The 20,275-nt window shown below is 44.7% G+C and overlaps 1 protein-coding gene across 1 annotated transcript; it reads left to right on the forward strand.

Moving 5' to 3' along the window:
* Window positions 1-4,222: 4,222 nt before the first annotated feature.
* Window positions 4,223-16,659, forward strand: LOC120933599 (zona pellucida sperm-binding protein 3-like). Its single transcript, XM_040346887.1, has 8 exons — window positions 4,223-4,760; window positions 6,733-6,845; window positions 10,752-10,855; window positions 10,936-11,113; window positions 11,212-11,332; window positions 11,413-11,504; window positions 14,211-14,344; window positions 16,409-16,659. Exons 1-8 carry the CDS (start codon window positions 4,260-4,262, stop codon window positions 16,636-16,638), a joined length of 1,473 nt encoding a protein of 490 aa, XP_040202821.1. The 5' UTR covers window positions 4,223-4,259; the 3' UTR covers window positions 16,639-16,659.
* Window positions 16,660-20,275: the final 3,616 nt, after the last annotated feature.

Consider the following 20,275-nt stretch of genomic DNA (forward strand, 5'->3'; position numbering starts at 1 on the left):
TAAGAGAATTGAGACAAATATGTGATGGAGGGGCAGCAGGATAGTGAGGCGTCTGTACCCAGTGTACAGTTCCTAAACTTTGCTGTGAATTGGTGCCAGGAAATGGACACAAGGCCTTTTTAGTGGTAACTGAATGGAGGTTTACTAAAACTAGTGCGCACAATCTGGTGCAGCTGTGTATAGTAACCAACCAAAGATTCAATTGAACATGCTTGGGTTAGAAGCTGGTTATGCACAGTTTCACCAGTTTAGGTAAATCTCTCCCAATGTATTGGTACGGATTTGAGTAAGGCCCGGTTCACACTGGTGCAACATGCGCTCCGACTTTGAGAGCACATGTCGTATGACATATAAAATCAATGTTTCCCAATGAGAGCCGTCTTAACTGGACTGACTTTTGAAAAGGTTCCTGCACTACTTTTGTTTGACTTGGGTCCAATTTCAGCCCATTGCATTTAATGGAAGTCTGATCACCATTTTAACTGATCCAACTTGCAACATGTGTTTAGAGGCAATGTAAAATGAATTGGGAAAAAAGACCAGACCCTTTATCCGAATATGCAGCCTGGCAGGCCAGGAAAGGGGGGGCGGCCCCCCCATGTGAATGAGTAGGGGGTATATAGTACACCTACCCATTCACCCAAAAAAAGTATAAGAAAAATAGACAGTTTCTGACAACTCAGAGAAAGAGCCAGAGGTGAATATGGACTTTAATTTGGTAGCCACCAGTAGACCCAAATGAAAAAGAGCACTCAATAGAATAAAAATCTCATTTATTATATAATCATGGTAAAACCATTATGTAAGAACAGACATAGAAAACAAGTATTTCAATGTATATACATGGTATTGTCCCAAATGTGTCTTAGACCTCGTACACACCACAGTACATGTCCGATGAAAACAGTCTGCGGACCGTTTTCATCGGACATGTCCGCTCGGAGATTTCGGTCTGATGGCTGTACACACCATCAAACCGAAATCGGTCTGATGGCTGTACACACCATCAAACCGAAATCACCGACGTTCTCTATCGCGCGAGTTCAATGCTTCCACACACATGCGTCGAATCAATGCGACGCAGGCGCGGGATTTTGGTCCGCTGGTTAGACGTACTAACCAGCGGACATGTCCGACGGACAAGTTTCTTAGCATGCTAAGAAACTTTTGTCCGCTGGAAATCTGTCCGCTAGCCTGTACACGCGATCGGATCTGTCCTCTGAAACTGGTCCGTGGACCAGTTTCAGCGGACATGTCCGGTCGTGTGTACGAGGCCTAAAGGGAACACAAGAGAACCTGAAGGTATACCCATAGATATGATGGACTCTGTGGTGGGTCTATAGAGAAGGTCCTACATATCGGGGCAAACATCGAGGAACTCAGAGTACCGAGGGATTGCTATATATTTCACTTTGCAGCTTTCTTAGAAGATCCTATTGTTACCAGATTGCAGTTGAGAAACATGGAACACACTCTACTAATATTTATGCCGATCCTGACTGTAATAGAGCCTCCTGAATCAGGTAAAGACAGGTTTCTGGCAACTCCTTTATTAAAAATGTAATGTCCCTGTGGTAGCTCCAACATCGATCACTATGTCCACTGACCCGATTAAAAAAAAAAAAAAACACTCCTACCCTGACGAAGGTTCCCGCCCTTCTGACAGTTCTTATATAGCTATTGGATGTAGCTAGGCAGCGATGTCAACCGGAGACCCCACCCCATGTGACATCACTGCCTGGGCATGACGGGTTAGTGATTTCACAAGGGACGGGGTCTCTGGATGACATCACCACACCCCTTACCATATAAGAGCTGTCAGACACTGGCGCTTCCAAAACGGTGGGAGACTTTGTTGTTTTTTTGGGGGTTTTTTTTGTGTCGGCGACAGTTATCGTGATTAACGTTGGAGTTATCATGGGGGACATTCATTTTCAATGAAGGACGTATCAAAAACTGTCTCCTGTTTTTCTTACACTAAACTTTTTTGGATGAATGGGTAGGGGTAGTATGTACCCCATATTCATTCATATAGGGGGCTTCCAGATTCTGATAAGCCCCCTGCCTGCAGACCCCCACAGTCCAGGATCGTGGGGAGGAGGTCCTTGTCCCCATCAAACTTCTTTGGGGTTTGGGGGGGCAGGGCCCCCCATGTTGAGGGCATGTGGCCTGGCATGTTTCAGGGGGGTGCCTGACAGGCTGTATGCTCATATAAGGGTTTGGTATGGCTTTTGGGGGAATCCGTTTTTTTTTTTTTTTACATATTGGCGTATGGTTCCCCTCAAAATCCATACCAGACCAAATGGGGGGGGGGGCACATTATGAGGGGCTCCAGCCATCCACATGGAGTGTTTATAGCACTGCAGATCTAGGTTGTCCATTATCAGGGGCTTCCATCATTCTTTCCCTGAGTTCAAAGATCTGCGCATCGGTTGTGCCCAACATAAAGGTCTCTCACCATTCCTGTGCTGCGTTCACCAGGTATTCACAGCTGCTGTGTCCATTATAAGGAGTTCACACCTTCTCTGTGCTGAATTCCAAGGTCTGCACACCTGTTGCGCCCATTATAAGGGGCTCCCGCAATCTCCCGTTGTGCCCATTATAAGGGGTTCACATCGCTCCTGTGCTGAATTTTGAGGTCCGTACACCTGTTGTGCCCATTATGAGGGCCTCCCACCATTCCTGGGCCGAGTACCCAGGTATTCACAGCCACTGTTCCCATTATGAAGGGCTCCCATCATTCTTGTGCTGAGTTTCAGGTCTGAGCAGTCTAGACACTTGTGCCATTACAAGGGGTTCCCACCACTCCTGTGCTGAGTTCCTGGGTCTGAACACCTGTTGTGCCCATTATAAGGGACTTATAACACCTGTTGTGCCCATTATAAGGGACTCTGCTCTAATCAGGTGCTTCCAAAAATTTCCCCGCCACTGTAATTCAGGCTCATGGTGCCCGATAACGGGTTGGGCATCTGAAAAGGGGGAGGCAGCAGCGACCATAAATAGAGAGGTGGCAGGAGAGAGGGAGCAGCGCCCATGTGTCCCTTATGGATGCATCGCCACTGACCAGCAGACAGATTTTCTTATCTGGACAATCAATGCAAATGAAGGAAAAACACAACAATGCAATGTCACTATCTATGTTATAACTGCACAAGACTGCAAGTATATTCACAATGAGGATGTGAATCCAGTTGAAGGGTCTATTCACATATTATATATGTTCATAATCATTATTTGATGTGCACACATGGCAATGCAAGTGTTTTCTGTTGGGTGCACTCATAGACATGAATGGGTGGGCACCCCATAGCGCATACAACACATGTTGCTGCAAACAGTTCAGCAATAGGTACAGAACCATGTGAATGAGCCCTAAGACTAGAGCTACACAGGAGAGTTTACAAACCCAATCCTGCCAACAACATCGCTAGCTGTTAATCGCTAGGACTAGCAAATGATCACCAAGGCCAGATTTACATCTGAATGGCATCCCAATGCACCTTGCTGATGCACCTTGTTTATTTAAAATCTGTACAAATGTAATGGGCAGCCTAACAGAAGGAACTTTGGCACATGTGCATTAAACACGCCCCCAAATATAAAAATGGGCCCTGAAATATATCGCCCCCCCTATGGTATAAGCTACACTGGTAGTATTCAGTAGCATCTTGTAGCTTTCAATTGCACATGATTGAAACATTGATCAGTCATGTGAGATTATGCTAATGCATGTTGGTTGTATAGTGCAGTGTTTCTCAACTCCAGTCCTCAGGGCGCACCAACAGGTCATGTTTTCAGGATTTCCCTCAGATGAAACTGCTGTGGTAATTACTAAGGCAGTGAAACTGATAAAATCACCTGTGCAAAATAATGGAAAGCCTGAAAACAAGACCTGTTGGTGCGCCTTGAGGACTGGAGTTGAGAAACACTGGTATAGTGTACTCCATGGAGAGACATTTGTATCATCAGTTTTTTGATCACTTGCTACTCCTAGTGATTAATCCATAACAAATATAGTAGCGGGACTAAGCTACTGAAATTCTCCTGTGTAGCTCCACTCAAATAAGGCGGCTGTCAGCAAGTGGTTAACTGTCTCAGCATCAAAAGATCAACTGTGTAATTTAGCCAAATGCTGAATGAGGAAGCCATTTGGGTGTGGTGATGAATTGCCCCAGCTGGGGGTATTAGTGACTGGTGGGAGGGGTATAAAGGGAAGCTTTTTCTTCCTGCCTCATAGTGCTGTTGGTCTTGCAGGCAGGATGGGTTTAGGAGTGAGGAGCTACTGTAGTTGGCTGTTGCTTTTGGCCCTGGTTTATGGACCAGGGTTTGGATGTAGTGGGGATGGAGCCTTGGTGAGACATAGGCGCCAATCAGACTGGTGGAGGAATAACCAGCGGGTTGTACCTGGCCAGAGCCAGGGGTCTTCTAGAGGGGGTTCTGGAGGGATTTACTCTGGAGCTAATGCAGTATATGGGTTTGGGGCTTCTAGAGGTGGGGCTCAGAGGGGTTCAACAGGTGGACGTGCTGGTGGGATGCTCCGCCAGCAGCCCCCGACTGTAATTTCATCCAGTTCCCCCATCAGTGTCCAGTGTGAAGAGGACCGCATGGTGGTCAGTGTCATGATGGATTTTTATGGGAATGGAAAGCTAGTGAAATCTTCTGATCTGAGCCTGGGACCCCAAAGCTGCAAGCCGAACACCCAAAGTGCTGATGAAGTTATCTTCCAGATTAGTCTGCAGGACTGTGGCAACACTGTGCAGGTAATCCTCCACACTTTATTTTTTTTTTTTTTTTCCAACTCCATTGGCTTCAGTAAACTAAACCCTGGTTGCTATGGGTTATTGCACTTTGTAGTGCCGTCTTAAAGCGGAGTTCCACCCATGGAATTTCTGCTTTTCGGAATCCCCCCCCCCCCCCCTCCGATGTCACATTTGGCACCTTTCAGGGGGGAGGAGGGAGCAGATACCTGTGTAATACCGGCATTTGCTCCCACTTTTGGGCATAGGTCGCCAATGTGACCTACGCCACGTCCGACCCCTCTTCCGCCTCCCCCTGCTGTCTTCTGGGAGACACACAGGTCCCAGAAGACAGTAGGGACCAGTGGGATCACGCAGCGTGACTCGCGCATGCGCAGTAAGGAACCAGGAAGTGAAGCCGCAAGGCTTCACTTCCTGATCCCCTTACCGAAGATGGCGGCGGCAGCACCCGAGAGCCGAGGGACAGATCCACTTCGGGTGCCGACATCGTGGGCGCCCAGGACAGGCTGAAGTATTTGTAGCTGCTGACTTTTAATTTTATTTTTTTTGGCGGAACTCCGCTTTAAACGTACATTTCGTTTTATATTAATGAATACCAAGCTGCCTTGATTTGTGTATTTTTAGATGTCTGGAGTTCACAAATCTCAACATTAACACGACACCTAATAAAAAGAGCACACTGTGCATTCATCTCATGTACAATGGTGCAGTGTAGAATTGCTTACCCCTAAATTATAATGAGCAAATATATATAAAATATAATATACACACAAACGCATACAAAGTGTATTGTAAAATGCCGTACATTATACATCTTGGCATCCATACAACACTGAATAGCCGTAATAAACACACAAATGTACAAAAGTGTAATAAAAATGGTGCACATTATTAAAGCGGAGTTCCGGCCACAATTTCACTTTTTAAATATAAATACCCCTGTAATACACAAGCTTAATGTATTCTAGTAACGTTAGTCTGTAAACTAAGGTCCGTTTTGTTAGGTTGTTACAGCATTTAGACACTTTATAAAATAGAAATTGACTGGGGCCATCTTAAGTGTGGGCATCATGAAGCCAGACTGTATGACTTCCTGGATTTCAGCCTTGCAGATCTCGCACATGCTCAGTGCTGCACAAGCAGTGTCAGATCAGGTTTCAGCACCTGTGCTTTCCAAGTCACATGATTCTTTGAGACTGGGGAGTGCACAGACTCCTGGAAAGTTACACCCACAACATTCCCAGGAGTCTGTGCGGTGTAGGTTAGGAAGCATTAAGCACCTAGGTGCAGGAAGTGGGAAGATTAACTATTCTGCCTAGCAACAACACTTTGAAGGCATCTAAAAAAAAATGTTTTTCGTAAAGGACTAATTTTTTTTTTTTTAAACTACTGATGTAATGTTATATTTATGGGTGGAACTCCACTTTAAAGACTGATATTCCATGGCTCTGCAAATTGAAAGATGATTTGCTTTGAGACTATTTCACTTTTCATTGTTAACCCTTGTTGCTTTTCTGTGAAGGGTACCTGTGTGTGCTGCCAACCTTGTTCACATGTACAATTGGGGGGGGGGGGGGACAATGATGTGGAAAGCGGCCTAAGCCTCCAATGCTCTTTTGCTGAATTTTACTTTGTTACAGGGTTTTTAAGTGTGTGTGTGTGTGTGTGTGTCTACAAGGTGTAAGGAGGGGGACCTGTGCTGCTAGGGAGTTGGAATGTTCTCGAGTAGGCTACTCAGTTAGTGAAAATGCATCTGCTTTAAGTTGGTGACAGGGTCTTTAGAACCTTAAAGCAGACCTGTTGGGGTCCTCTAAAACTGTAGTTGCATGGCTTAATCCACATTAGCATGATGGTTGGGTGACTAGTCTTGGCTATGGGACACATCCTTTGTCTCCGTTTCCAAACATTTGATGTGCCACTTGTCTAACTCATGAGTAGCACCGCAGTGTTTATAATGTTCTGATCTTTTCTACAGATGATGCAAGACTGGGTGATCTATGCTACCAACTTGACCTACAGCCCAACCTCCTCCATTCCAATCATCAGAACCAACCCAGCCGTGGTCCCCATAATGTGCTACTACTACCGGTGAGTCTACACTAGGATACGAGGCATCTTTGCTGGTAAATATCTTAAGACAAAAACCATTCGAACAGAGAACAGCACACCAAGTTTTCTGCTTTATTTTATTTATTTTTCCCAAGACCTTCCCCCTTCACATCCTGTTTTGACAAAAAAAAACAGAGAATCTCTTCAATGACTTGCCATTGTAACAAGTGCGTCCATTGTGCTGATTGCCACCTAGGCCTTTTTGACCACTCCAAAAATGTTTGGGGTTTCTCTTGGGTTCAGTCCTGTTGGTAACTAATCTGCTTATTGTGGGAGGGGGGGGGGGGGGTACAGACAGCAAAAACTGATGGGCCTCAAGCCTTCTAAGCTATCAATTGTGGTGGGGGTCAATGCCTCCTACCAAACTGCTGCAGGTCATGCACTTGCGTCTGATTTTTGTCTGGTTTTATTGGCAACCCATTTGGTTAAACTCGTCTACCTTGACCACTGCTGGTGTCATTTTGGATATTATTCATATTCCAATAAACTTTACTTGGAGCCCACGTGAGGTGCAGCCATTTTTTTTGTATTGGCAAACCATTTTGATACTAAAGTCTAAATGGGTCCATAAGCCTTTGCTTTTAGGTGCAACTGTACTACACCTTAGTCTGTACTGATGTAGGAATTTTTTTTTTTTTCTCCTCTTCAGCTGAACTCTGTTCCACCAACTCTCGCTCAGGCCCTCTGCTAACCGCCATCACTTATAAACACAGAAGTCGAGCTTCTGTGTTTACTAGTGACAGCTTGTTTCCCAAAGGCTCCCACAGATCTGATCTCCTGAGCAGCTCCAACTAAGTGCAGGATGGGGAAAAGGGAGATGCACATGGTCAGAGTGCAGTTGCTAACACCCCCACTGGATGATCTCCCTGCAAGTGAGAGATGGGGGCCAACTACCTTCTGAGGGAAGGTAAAGCTGGTTGGGTGCTTCAGCTTAACACGGTATCAAAAGTTGGACATGTGGAAGATGGTGGAGCTTTTAAGGGGGGGGGGGGAGAACAAGGGGGTGGGGGGTTGCATGCAGAGGTCCGACCTGAAGAGGGGTGAGATGTGAGCAGGGGATGCAGAGGTAAGTGACTGTGGAAGAAAGCTGCACTCTGGGAAGCTCACCCCCTGAACTGTAGGTAGTGTACCACTGACTCTACATGTAGCGCAACCCTGAACTCTGCACTCTTTGTGTAAACCCCCCCCCCAACTCTGTACGTAATGCACTTCTGGTATTTAATGCCCCTTTAAGACCCTCCCATTGTGAAATTTGACCACACCCACTATTTTTTATGGCGGCTGTGTGTGGGGTAGAGGGAGGGATTTGGGGGGGTCGTGGTTGATTTCCTGCACCTATTTTCTGAGAATAAAAAATGCCTGGATGTAGGTATTTGTATACATGTAACCCGTACCTACAACGTGGCATCTCTACTGCAGTGATCAACAATGGCCTCTGTTAAGCAAGTGTGGTAGTTAAAGGATCAGCATTGACAATGATGGGATACCATTAGGTGACCTCGTGGCTTAACTGAATGTCATTTTAAAGATGGCAGAGCTCAGTTGTCATCTGGATTCCACTTTCCTTGGTGCAAGAGTGACCATCGTAATCTGAACAGGATGTCGAGGTAATTAGTTTTGAGCAGAATATGCCATATTCGATTTCGCGATATATCTCGAATATATATTCGAATATTCGAGATATATTCGCTAAATTCGAATATTCGTGATATTTTATCGAAAGTAAATGATTGCGATTTTTCGCTATTGCGAATGCGAAAATAATTGCGATTTTTTGATAACTGCGGTAGGAGCACTCTGATTGGCTCAGAATATTCGTGATATTTTATCGAAATATCGCAACATGCGAATGCGATATTTATTGCGCAATTTCGAGAAATGCTGGAGGAGCGCTCTGATTGGCTCAGAATATTCGTGATATTTTATCGAAATATCGCAACATGCGAATGCGATATTTATTGCGCAATTTCGAGAAATGCTGTAGGAGCACTCTGATTGGCTCAGAATATTCGTGATATTTTACAATACAAAATAATTGCGAATATTCGGCAAATGCGGAAGGAGCACTCTGATTGGCTCAGAATATTCTTGATATTTTACAATACAAAATAATTGCGAATATTCGGCAAATGCAGAAGGAGCACTCTGATTGGCTCAGAATATTCTTGATATTTTACAATAGAAAATAAAAAGTGTTTTGCATTGGTGGTGATTCTTTACTCTATCCATCTGTCACAGCCGTTTGTCAATCAAACACCTTGAAGATTGAACACGTTCATGCTGCATGCTTTGGACTTTTTTTCACTTCACATATCAAAGACATTTTTATGAAAGATTATTTTTCTATTATTGGGACTATATTTCTTTATATATTTGTTTCACTGTGTATTTCACAAGTTATTTGCGCTTGCTTATTTTATAATTTGCCCACATGTCTTGTCACTAGACATATTTTTTATTCTTGTAGAGCGACTCCATTTTCTGTCTTGTATTAATTTATGTTGTATAACATTTTTGAGTTGCTGCTGTATTCTCCCCTTTTTTAAGGTATGCGCAATTTTTTCCTTCTTACAAAAAATAATATCAAACATACAAATATTCATAACATACACATACACAAAGCCCCCCCCTTTTGCATCAGAGACAATCAGAGTTCTCCTACCACAGTTATCGAAAATTCGCAATCATTTTCGCATTCGCAATAGCGAAAAATCGCAATTTTTTTTTTTTCAATTTGGCCACATAAAAGGATCGCCTCAGCTTAGCTACTCGGCCCAGGGTCTCTAATCATACCAGCAATGCTTTTAGACGTCGATAGGATGTGATCTGTTTTAAAAATCAAATTGAAAAAATGCGAATATTCGGAATTGCGAATATTCACCGCGAAATTCGAAATATAGCGCGATTTCTCGAATATGCTATATTCGAGTCGAATATTCGCAATGCGAATATTCGTGAGCAACACTAGAGGTAATATGAATTCTAAATTTTGAGTGGGCAAAAGCATCTAGCCTCAAATTATAAGTGCAAGCTTCAGGGATGTTGTACTGAATCTGGCATCACTATCTTGTGAATTGCTTTCCAGCCAAAGGAAGGAGCCATTTTGAACTACCATCCTTCATACTAGTTATGTCAGTAACTTGCTAGATAGTTGCAAATCATAGGTTGTCATCCTGGTAACAAACAAGTTGGCAATGGCAGCTACCATGGTGCTGTTTATGTTCTTTTAAAAGTGACCCCATTAACCACTTGCCTACAGGGCACTTGCACCTCCTTCCTGCCCAGGCCATTTTTTCAGCTTTCAGCGCTGTCACTTTGAATGACAAATGTGTGGTCATGCAACACTGTACCCAAATACTTTTTTTTATTATTTTTTTTTTATTATATAATCTTCACACAAATGTCACTTTCTTTTGGTGATATTTAATCGCTGCTGAGGGTTTTTATTAACTAAAACATTTTGTGAAGCTTCCATCACTAGTGGGCACTGATGAGGTGGCGATATAATCGGGGCACTGATGATCAGTGTTCTGATTACATGTTTTGTTGTCCCTATGTGAGGAGATGCCGCTGATCGGCTTTCCTCGCCACACACTGTGAGGCAAAGAGCGTCAGTTACTGGCATCTGTGTTTACATGTGACTTTCTGCGATTGGACACAGTCAATCACATGCTTAGAATTACAGCTTTTTACAGAGATCAGGGTCGTGCCATGTCCTAGCGGCATGGTGCAGTCGTGCTGCGTGCCTGTTTTGGGATGGCGTCCCAGAACAAGAGCCACACAGCTCCGCTGTTGTTTGACGGTGGGTGGCAAGTGGTTAAACTGTTAATGTGGATCTCTCGAATTAACATGATTTCATTACTGACACTCCTGTTCTCTGTATAGGCATGCCAATGTAAGCAGCAAAGCCATTGAGCCAACATGGGTTCCATTCAGCACCACAGTGTCCATAGAAGAGAGGCTGTCCTTCTCCTTGAGGCTAATGACTGGTGAGTTAAGCAAAGAAAATTAATTAGGAGGGGGGACTGTTGTCTGAACTTTACAATGTAATCTCCTGTCTTGTCTATAGAGGACTGGAGTGGCCCTAGAAGTTCTCCCATCTATCAGCTTGGCGATATTCTCTACATAGAGGCCTCTGTGGACACTCAGAACCACGTTGGACTGATCCTGTATATTGACCGATGTGTGACCACCATATCTCCTGATCCCACCTCTTCTCCTAGTTATGGCCTCATTGAAGAAAATGGGTATGGGGTGTTTTTTTTTTTTTTTTTTTTTTTCGGGGGGGGGGGGGGGGTTGTGTTGCTGCTATAATGACCCCACTCAACTGACCTTTTCTCTACAGCTGTCTAGTTGATGGAATGCAAGATGACTCCTCTTCAGCCTTCATCACCCCGAGGGTTGAGCCAGACAAGCTCCAGTTCACAGTGGATGCTTTCCGATTTCTAGGAAATGATGCCTCTCTGGTGAGGACAGTTTGCATTGACTGGTACAGATGGGTGCCTTGTAAGAACTGACAACCTAATTTATATACTTCCCAATCCAGATCTACATAACCTGTTACCTGAGAGCTGCTGCAACCACCCAGGTCCCTGATGCCATGAACAAGGCCTGTTCCTATAGCAAAGCCACTCAAAGGTGAGATGGTAACCTGAAATGGTTGCTTGTGGTTCCATGGATTATTGAACACATTTCTGTGGTACTATACCTAGAACAATGACTCTGTGAACCGATAACGTGGTGGCTTTCTAAAATGTATAACGGCAGATTTTACAGGGACATTGGCCAGCAACCATTATACATAATATAGAGAAAAACATCCAAGGACTAATGGTCATACCTGCTGCCAGCATGATCCATATGGTAGCATGCATCTGCTTTTTAGGATAAATACCTTGGTGTTTGCACCGCTGTGGTCTGGTTGTGTGTTGGGGGGGGTAGGTGGGCAGTTGGTGATGGGTAAGTGCAGTTCCCTTCATATCGGGCTCCCTTTTCTCTGTAATTGGTGCCCCTTTTTTCACTCTGCCTCCCTTGCAGCCCTACCTTTGGCAGGGCAGAGGCAGATTCCAGCCTGTCCTCAGCAGGGTCACAATCCTGCCAACAATGTCATCCTTTCAGCAGGGCAGGAGGAGCTAAAGCACTGGATCATATTAACGGCTCCTCCCAAAGAACCAGGAGAGGACATTTCTGCATAGCGTTGAAGTGGCGACTGCAGTCTGGCCATAGTCGCGCTTGCCTCCCGCTGTGCAGCCCAGTCAACAGACCAATACCAGTCTGGGTGTTGGACCCCTGCATTGGCTCTTAGGACATGCAGTCATGTCTAAGCTTGGGAGGGGGGAAAAAAACATTTGGACATAAGCTGCCTTTGGCTCTTCGGGTTATAATTGCCTATGCACTTCTTTCTGGATTGGGAAAGATGAAGGGCAAACCTCTGGGTGGGATGCTAAACCTATGTTTCTCTACTACTTTGTCTTAATGTTTTGGGCAGACCTGTAATGTGGTCAATCAGAATTTGTGAAGTAAAGGCTGAAGGAGTATGGACCTAGCATGAGGTATTGCTGTTCTGTGTCAAAAGATCAGCATGCTTGCAAATCATGAGCCTCACTTATTGGCCATCTAGTGGCTCACTACTAAATCTATAATTTTAAAGTCTTGGTTTTGGATGGAAAGCTCCTCCTGCATAGATCTTAACTGGTCCAGTGACACATGTTTGCCACAACCTAGACACAATTGGTGTAAGAATGTTGGGAACCCCTACTGAAGCACCATTAGACTGGTTTCCTTTCAGTATAACCATTTCACCAGTAGGAGAGAATCTGCAGCAGGGATACAGATGGCAATACCAATCTGACAGAGTGCTGGTCTTCAAACTTTGACCAATAGTGTGTGTGTGTGTGTGTGTGTGTGTTTTTTTTTTTTTATGGTCTGTAGGGTTTTGGCTAGTGAATTCTCAGTGAGGAGTAAATCTTTAAGCCTTAGACCACTGGAAAACATTTTTGCCATCTTCCCATTAGAATAAAAACACTAGGCCCAGTTTCAAGATTTAAAAAAAAAAAATCATTCAGTTCCTTAACTGATGAAAGGCATCTACAATGGTATCAAATAAATAATTGATGCCTTCCGCCCAGAAGTTTATACACTTGTCACCTCAGTGGAAGTGGAGCTCAGCCCTCAAAATCAGCTCGCATTTTGCGAGTGGGTTTTGAGAGGGGGTGAGTGTGGGCTGCCTGGGGGGGGACAAGCACCACCGTCGGCCCGGGTTGTATTGCCTGTGTCCCAGCTATCGTAGGGGAGGAGAGCCGCCGCCTGGCTAATTAGAGCGCTGGGGAACATGACAGCTTTCATTACAATAGTTATGTTTCCCCACCGTGCGGTGCCATATACAGCCCCTCCCCCTTGTCCGGGCACTTTGATAGACAGATCACCGTCCAATCCTGGGACGGTGATCTGTCTGTCAAAGTTCCCCGGACAAGGGGCTGTCTATGGCGCCACACAGGGGGGAAACGCACAGCTATTGTAATGAAAGCTGTCTTGTTCCTCAGCGCTCTATTTAGCCAGGTGGTGGCTCTCCCCTCTCATCCCCCTATGATCGCTGGAACACAGGCTGCACTGAGGACCGGGACATGGCTGCATTTTTGGGTATGGATAAAGTTGTTAATGTTCTATGCAGAATTAAGTTATTAAGTGTAATTTCATGTGATAAAATATGAGGGTGTGTTTAGGGGCAGGGGTTGGGTGGGGCAACTGGTGGTGAGTAACCCTTGAGGCCTGGCTAGTAGCTCAGGACTTGAAATTTTGAGCCCTGGTGTAGCTATTGGCCGATCTGCCAGTGAACTGCTGTGATGTGTATGCTGCTCCTAGTCCATCCACAGATGCTATGTGATCAAAACCTTGGAGATCACATGAGCACTGATTGGACAATCTTCAGGGAAGTAGAGCATGCACGAGGCATGCTTAATAGGGCTTTAATTTGATCCAATTTACTAGTTCCACTGCAGAACTCGGATCCAGGGATTGTGGGATACATAAAGCTTCTCAGAAAATATCAGGTCTCTGTTAGAGGTCATGCATTAACCTGTTTAGTGCCATGCCTTGTGTTTTGAGTGTAAGTTACAAGGAATGGGGGGGGGCTGGCTGTATTGCCAACACATGAAACTACATGATCAATGCACTTGTGCAGGTAAGGTTTATAATTCCTCCTTTAATAAAAGCATATCTTTAGCATACTATTGCATCCAGTAGGCTTTGGCCCCACAAAGTTAAATACTACTCTACAGCATTGGTTCACCAGAACTTCAAGTATTGCTTCTAAATGTAGACTTGTCTAACAATTGGTTTCTCTAGCTGGTCTGCAGTTGAGGGCCCCAGCAGTATCTGCCAGTGTTGTGGTACAGGCACCTGCAGCAACCCTACTGCTCTGGTTTCTGGAGGAAGGGGCAGATTTGGAAGGCCAAGAGGCAAGAGGGACGTCTTGGATGGTGAGTTAACTGGCAGCTGCTAGATACAATGTTATGAATGTAGGTGATAACAAGTATTGGCGTAACTTTTGACATGACTTTCAAATTGGTATTGTGCTGTAAAGAAAAAGGGCTGCCCTAAATGATAATGAGCATAAACGCTAAAAATTTAAATGGTGAATCACTCAAAGTGAAGGTTAGGGGCTCTCTTTTCAGGGTACTCTCGTGATGCTAATGATTCACAAACGCAACATGACCAATCCCTTCACCACAGCACACTTACCAGATGGCAAGTGGTAACGAGACCCTTGCTCGCTCGGTTCCACTCTCCCGATACTCCTCTGCTGCTATTGAATCAGATTGCAACGTCTGATGGTTCGGTCATCCAAGGCTCTGGGATTCGAACTACAGCTATGTGCTGTTTGAAATCCATCAGAACAAACACCAGGCAGGCTGTATGTGTTCGAACAGGAAACTTTTATTGGATGCACACAACACACTTTTGTACAGCAGTTTGAACATGCTGCCCCCAACAACCCCTTTCCTATTGGTCAATTATAAAGTACATTGTAGTTCTCAATAAGGTCCCCTTGGCCATGCAAATGAAGACTTGAAACAGGGTCAGCAGGGATTGGTCCGATAGCTTGAATAGGAGGACTGATATGTGTAATGAGACAGAAGCCCCAAGGGGCAATCGCAGTACACAAACAGCCAAACGCAGAACAATGCTTTTCCTCCAGACCATGGAGCCGTCTGGAGGGGGGGGGGGGGTTAGCCTTAAGACAGGGCAGAAGACCCCCCCCCCCCACTGTGTAACAGATTTCAAGTAGAAACACTTAAGCATTCTAAGGTCCATGACAATCGCCAATCCAGAATTGGATGACTGCTCTCATCTGGGAAAGGCCTCTCCTATGATGGAGCGGGGCAGATGGTTTAGGTCCTTGAGCCAGATTAGAAGAAGCTAATCTCCTTTCTGGGTAAACTTTGAGACCCCCCCCCCCCCCATTGAATGAAAGAAGACTTTCCATCGTATGAAATTCAATTTACCTTTTATTAAAATAAAACAAAAAAGTAATGCATACTCAGAGTATGTAAAAAGACCAGCTATAGTGTAAATTCCCATCCTTCTCGGATTCTAGCAGGGCGGTGAGGTTGGCATATTCCTGGCGGTGCGCTGACTTTTTTTTTTAAACAATACTGGCATGTACTAAGAGGAGATGATCGTTCTAATCAAATCGGGGTATCCCTCGTAACCTGTGCAGGGGATAAATCTGTCAGAACAGGGCTAGAGGCAACACTGAGGATGTTTTGTGACATTTGATTACAGGAACAGACGAAACTCAATGTGGTACAAATTGTGACTGGATCCCTGCCAACGGGTTTCAAGTATTGAATATGTTTTCAAATTCAGTTTTAAGAGTTGGAGAATATCTCCCCAAGATGCTGGATCATAAGGCTTGGTTCACACTCGCAACCAAGTCATGTGACTTGCCGTGAGATTTAAAGGAGTAAAGGGTGCCAGGACTGATGGAAGGGGCCCTGGCGGTAGTCGGGGGGTCTCGTTTTTTTCACCAGGGACCTGAAGGTTCTAGACAATCTCACTAGGACCAGTGAAAGGTCTAAACCTGGCTGGAACTCTTCAGCTACCATTGGAGGAATGACGATACGTCACTTCCTCCGCTCTTCCCGCCTCTGCCGCCCCCTAACAGGCTACACCTCCCCTTCCTCCTATGGCCAGTTCATCCCTGTCATGCTGTCCCTCCCCTTAACTCCATTCGCTCCGGGACTCCCTGAATCCTGATGGCTTTATATTGCTTGTCACCAGTGGAAACCTTCCCACTGTCACTTCTATCATAACTAGAATAGGGGGGATCCTCCAACAGCTCATACCACAACCTAGGAAGTTAACCATTAGTTTCATCCAAATTCTGTCAATATTGACTTGAACAATTTAAGGATTTGAGGGTCTAAAATGGGTGCTAATTTCTGGACATTTGTGTAAAAGCTAGATTAACTGCAGGCTCTTAAACTGCATGGAATTGTACAGAAATGTGTCTATTGATCTCTCACTTTTCTCCTGTTAAGAACCCCACACAGAAGAGGGACAAACTGTGGCCACTTTGGGACCTCTGCTTGTGATTGGACCTTCACAAAGGGATGTTGCGGCTGCAGTGACGAGGGAAGAGTCTGCCCCTGCGGAGCTCTGGGTGTTGGTGGCTGTCGGATGTCTTAGTCTTCTTGTTGTCATGGTGTGTGCAGTGTTCATTGGGAAATCTCTGAAAAAGCCACAGTATCTGCTGTCTGTGGAAAAATAAAACAAATAATTAATCATCGTCTATTGATTTCATTTTAATGCTATGAGCTTGCGAGCCTGAAAGAAAAATGGATGTATTACTCTTGGTATAATGGGGAGTCCTAGCTTTGTCTAACATGCTAAAATGGCATGTACCTGGCTCCATTGGCATCTTTGGCCCAAAGATACTGTTGGACGCCCGACAATATCAATGGAGTTTGGAGAATCTCCATAACATGTATTAAATAAGCTGGGTACCCATTACATCTAGTGCATAGGTGTGTATGTGTCTACACTTTCATTTATACAGCTTCTCTGGTGTATATTGTCTATGTTAGATTTAGGGGATAAAGAGACTATGGGGACCGCTGACGGTACTGCTTCTCCATTGGTCATCTGATCTAGTCTAGTACCCAATGTGTCCTTGCTGGTAAGTCCATTGATTCTTTGAACTTGTAAAGTATACCATATTGTGAAATGAGACCACGTTTGGTATCCTTTTATCCAGTAGGGATGCTCCAGATGTATGTTTGAGTCGTGTAAGTTCAACTCAAACATGCGTTTATTCGCAGATCATATGGGGCGCTCACAGAAAGTTTGCCCACCACAGAGCGCACCATAATGCACTGTGAAATCTTAGTGCGTTGACAGCTGCTGATTGGCCAAAGCATGCACCTGACTTGCATCCTTTGGCCAATCTCGGCTCAGGTGCCAAGTCCAGGCACCACACTAAGGCTGCTTACACAGTGGCCATATATATATATAGTGTGTGTGTGTGTGTGTGTGTGTGTGTGTGTGTGTGTGTGTGTGTGTGTGTTCTCACCCCTTTCTCTCTCCATACAGACACTCAGAACTGCGTGTTTGTAAACTCCTGATTGGCAGTTGTCTGGCTCAGGCTCTTCCAATAGGGAGTTTACAATCAGGCAGCAGCAAAGGGCTGTGGGGGAGGAGATAAAAAGCCAGAGGAACTAGGCCAAAGCCTCTTTTGCTGCACTGTGTGAGATCTTGGCCTACCAAGGCATAGACTTTAAGGGTAACTCCACACAAATCAATACCAGACCCTTATCTGAGCAAGCCGCCTGGTAGGCCAGGAAAGGGGGAAGTGGGTGGGCCCCCCTCATGAACCATACCAGGGGGCTTTGGGGAGCCCAAAAGCACCTTTATGTTGGGGACAAGAGCCTCTTCCAGCAACCAGAATCTGTAAGTGCCCTTTAACAAGGGGAACCCCAGATCCTAGCCCCCCATGTGAATGGGTATTGGGGGACAGACTTTTCATTTTTTGTGAATGGGTACAAAGTAAAAGCCACAAAGGACAGTTTGACAATTCCTTTAATTAAAAGTGTCCTGCGATGTTGTAAATCTTCATTCACTGGACCCAAAGAATATAAAAATGAAAGCTTTACCTCGCTTGGCTTTGACAGCTGATATAGGCAAGGGTGGGGCCACCCAGTGCCATAACTGAGTGACACCACCCCTACTGATGTCATGTGACAGAGGGGGTGGGGTCATCCATTACATTAGAGGGTGGCCCCCACCCTTGCCTATTTAATAGCTGTCAAAGCAAAAAGACAGCAGTTGGTGGGAGGCCTCTTTAATTTTGGTGTAGGGGTACAATGTACTCGATTCACATGCTGGGGGGGGGGGGGGGGGCTGGGAGCCACTTTAAGGGGCTTTTAAATTCCCCATTTTCACCTTAATGTATTCTATGCCACGCAGACCACTTCAATGCAGTGTACGGCATATGGTCTGAGGGCTGACCCCCCCCACCCCTTCAACCTCTGCAGCAATGCTGGCAGCACTCATACGTCCATTTCCCAAAGATCCTGAACATCTGCTCTCAACTCCTTTGGTCGACCATGGTGAGTAGTGTTGCTCACGAATATTCGTATTGCGAATATTCGGCTCGAATATGGCATATTCGAGTATTCGCGATATATTTCGAATTTCGCGGTGAATATTCGCAATTCCGAATATTCGCATTTTTTCAATTTTATTTTTAAAACAGATCACATCGACGTCTAAAAGCATTGCTGGTATGATTAGAGACCCTGGGCCGAGTAGCTAAGCTGAGGCAATCCTTTTATGTTGCCGAATATAAAAAAAAAATGCGAATTTTCGCGAATGCGAAAATGATTGCGAATTTTCGATAACTGTGGTAAGAGAACTCTGTCTCTGATGCAAAAGGGGGGGCTTTGTGTATGTTTCTGTTATGAATATTTGTATGTTTGATTTTTTTTTTTGTAAGAAGGAAAAAATTGCGCATACCTTAAAAGGGGAGAATACAGCAGCAACTCAAATGTTATACAACATAAATTAATACAAGACAGAAAATGGAGTCGCTCTACAAGAATAAAAAATATGTCTAGTGACAAGACATGTAGGCAAATTATAAAATAAGCAAGCGCAAATAACTTGTGAAATACACAGTGAAACAAATATATAAAGAAATATAGTCCCAATAATAGAAAAATAATCTTTCATAAAAATGTCTTTGATATGTGAAGTGAAAAAAAGTCCAAAGCATGCAGCATGAACGTGTTCAATCTTCAAGGTGTTTGATTGACAAATGGCTGTGACAGATGGATAGAGTAAAGAATCACCACCAATGCAAAACACTTTTTATTTTCTATTGTAAAATATCAAGAATATTCTGAGCCAATCAGAGTGCTCCTTCCGCATTTGCCGAATATTCGCAATTATTTTGTATTGTAAAATATCATGAATATTCTGAGCCAATCAGAGTGATCCTAGCGCTGTTGTCGAAATTTCGCCATCAATATCGCATTTGCATTTTGCGAAATTTCGAAAAAATATCAAGAATATTCTGAGCCAGAGTGCTCCTACCGCAGTTATCGAAATTTCGCAATTATTTTCGCATTCGCAATCCTTTCATTTCGATAAAATATCACGAATATTCGAATTTAGCGAATATATCTCGAATATTCGACTATATATTGGAGATATATCGCGAAATCGAATATGGCGTATTCTGCTCAACACTAATGGTGAGGCCTTTTCTGAGTGGATGCACAAGAGAGCCCGCAGTTTGCTTTACACAAGCAGCCTAAGGACATGGATTACTGAAACCATGTCCTGCGGTCTGATGAGACCAAAATAAACTAATTTCGTTCAGATGGTGGCGTGTGTGGCGGTAGGCAGGTGAACAGTACAAAGCCAAGTGTGTCTTGCCTACAGTCATGCATGGTGGTGCGAGTGTCATGGTCTGGGGTTGTATGAGTGCTGCCGGCACTGGGGAGCTACAGATCATTGAGGGAACCATGAATGCCAACATGTACTGTGACATACTGAAGCAAAGCATGATCCCCTCCCTTCAGAGACTGGGCCGCAGGGCAGTATTCCAACATAACACCAAACACAACTCCAAGATGACCACTGCCTTGCTAAAGAAGCTGAGGGTAAAGGTGATGAATTGGCCAAGCATGTCTCCAGACCTAAACCCCATTGATCTGTGGGGCTCCTCAAATGGAAGGTGGAGGAGCACAAAGTCTCTAACATCCGCCAGCTCTGTGATGTCATCATGGAGGAGGGGAAGAGGACTCCGGTGGTAACCTGTGAAGCTCTGGTGATCTCCATGCCCAAGAGGGTTAAGGCAGTGCTGGAAAATAATGGTGGCCACACAAAATATTGACACTTTGGGC

Source organism: Rana temporaria, chromosome 3, assembly GCF_905171775.1.
Source record: "Rana temporaria chromosome 3, aRanTem1.1, whole genome shotgun sequence".
NCBI lineage: Eukaryota > Metazoa > Chordata > Amphibia > Anura > Ranidae > Rana > Rana temporaria.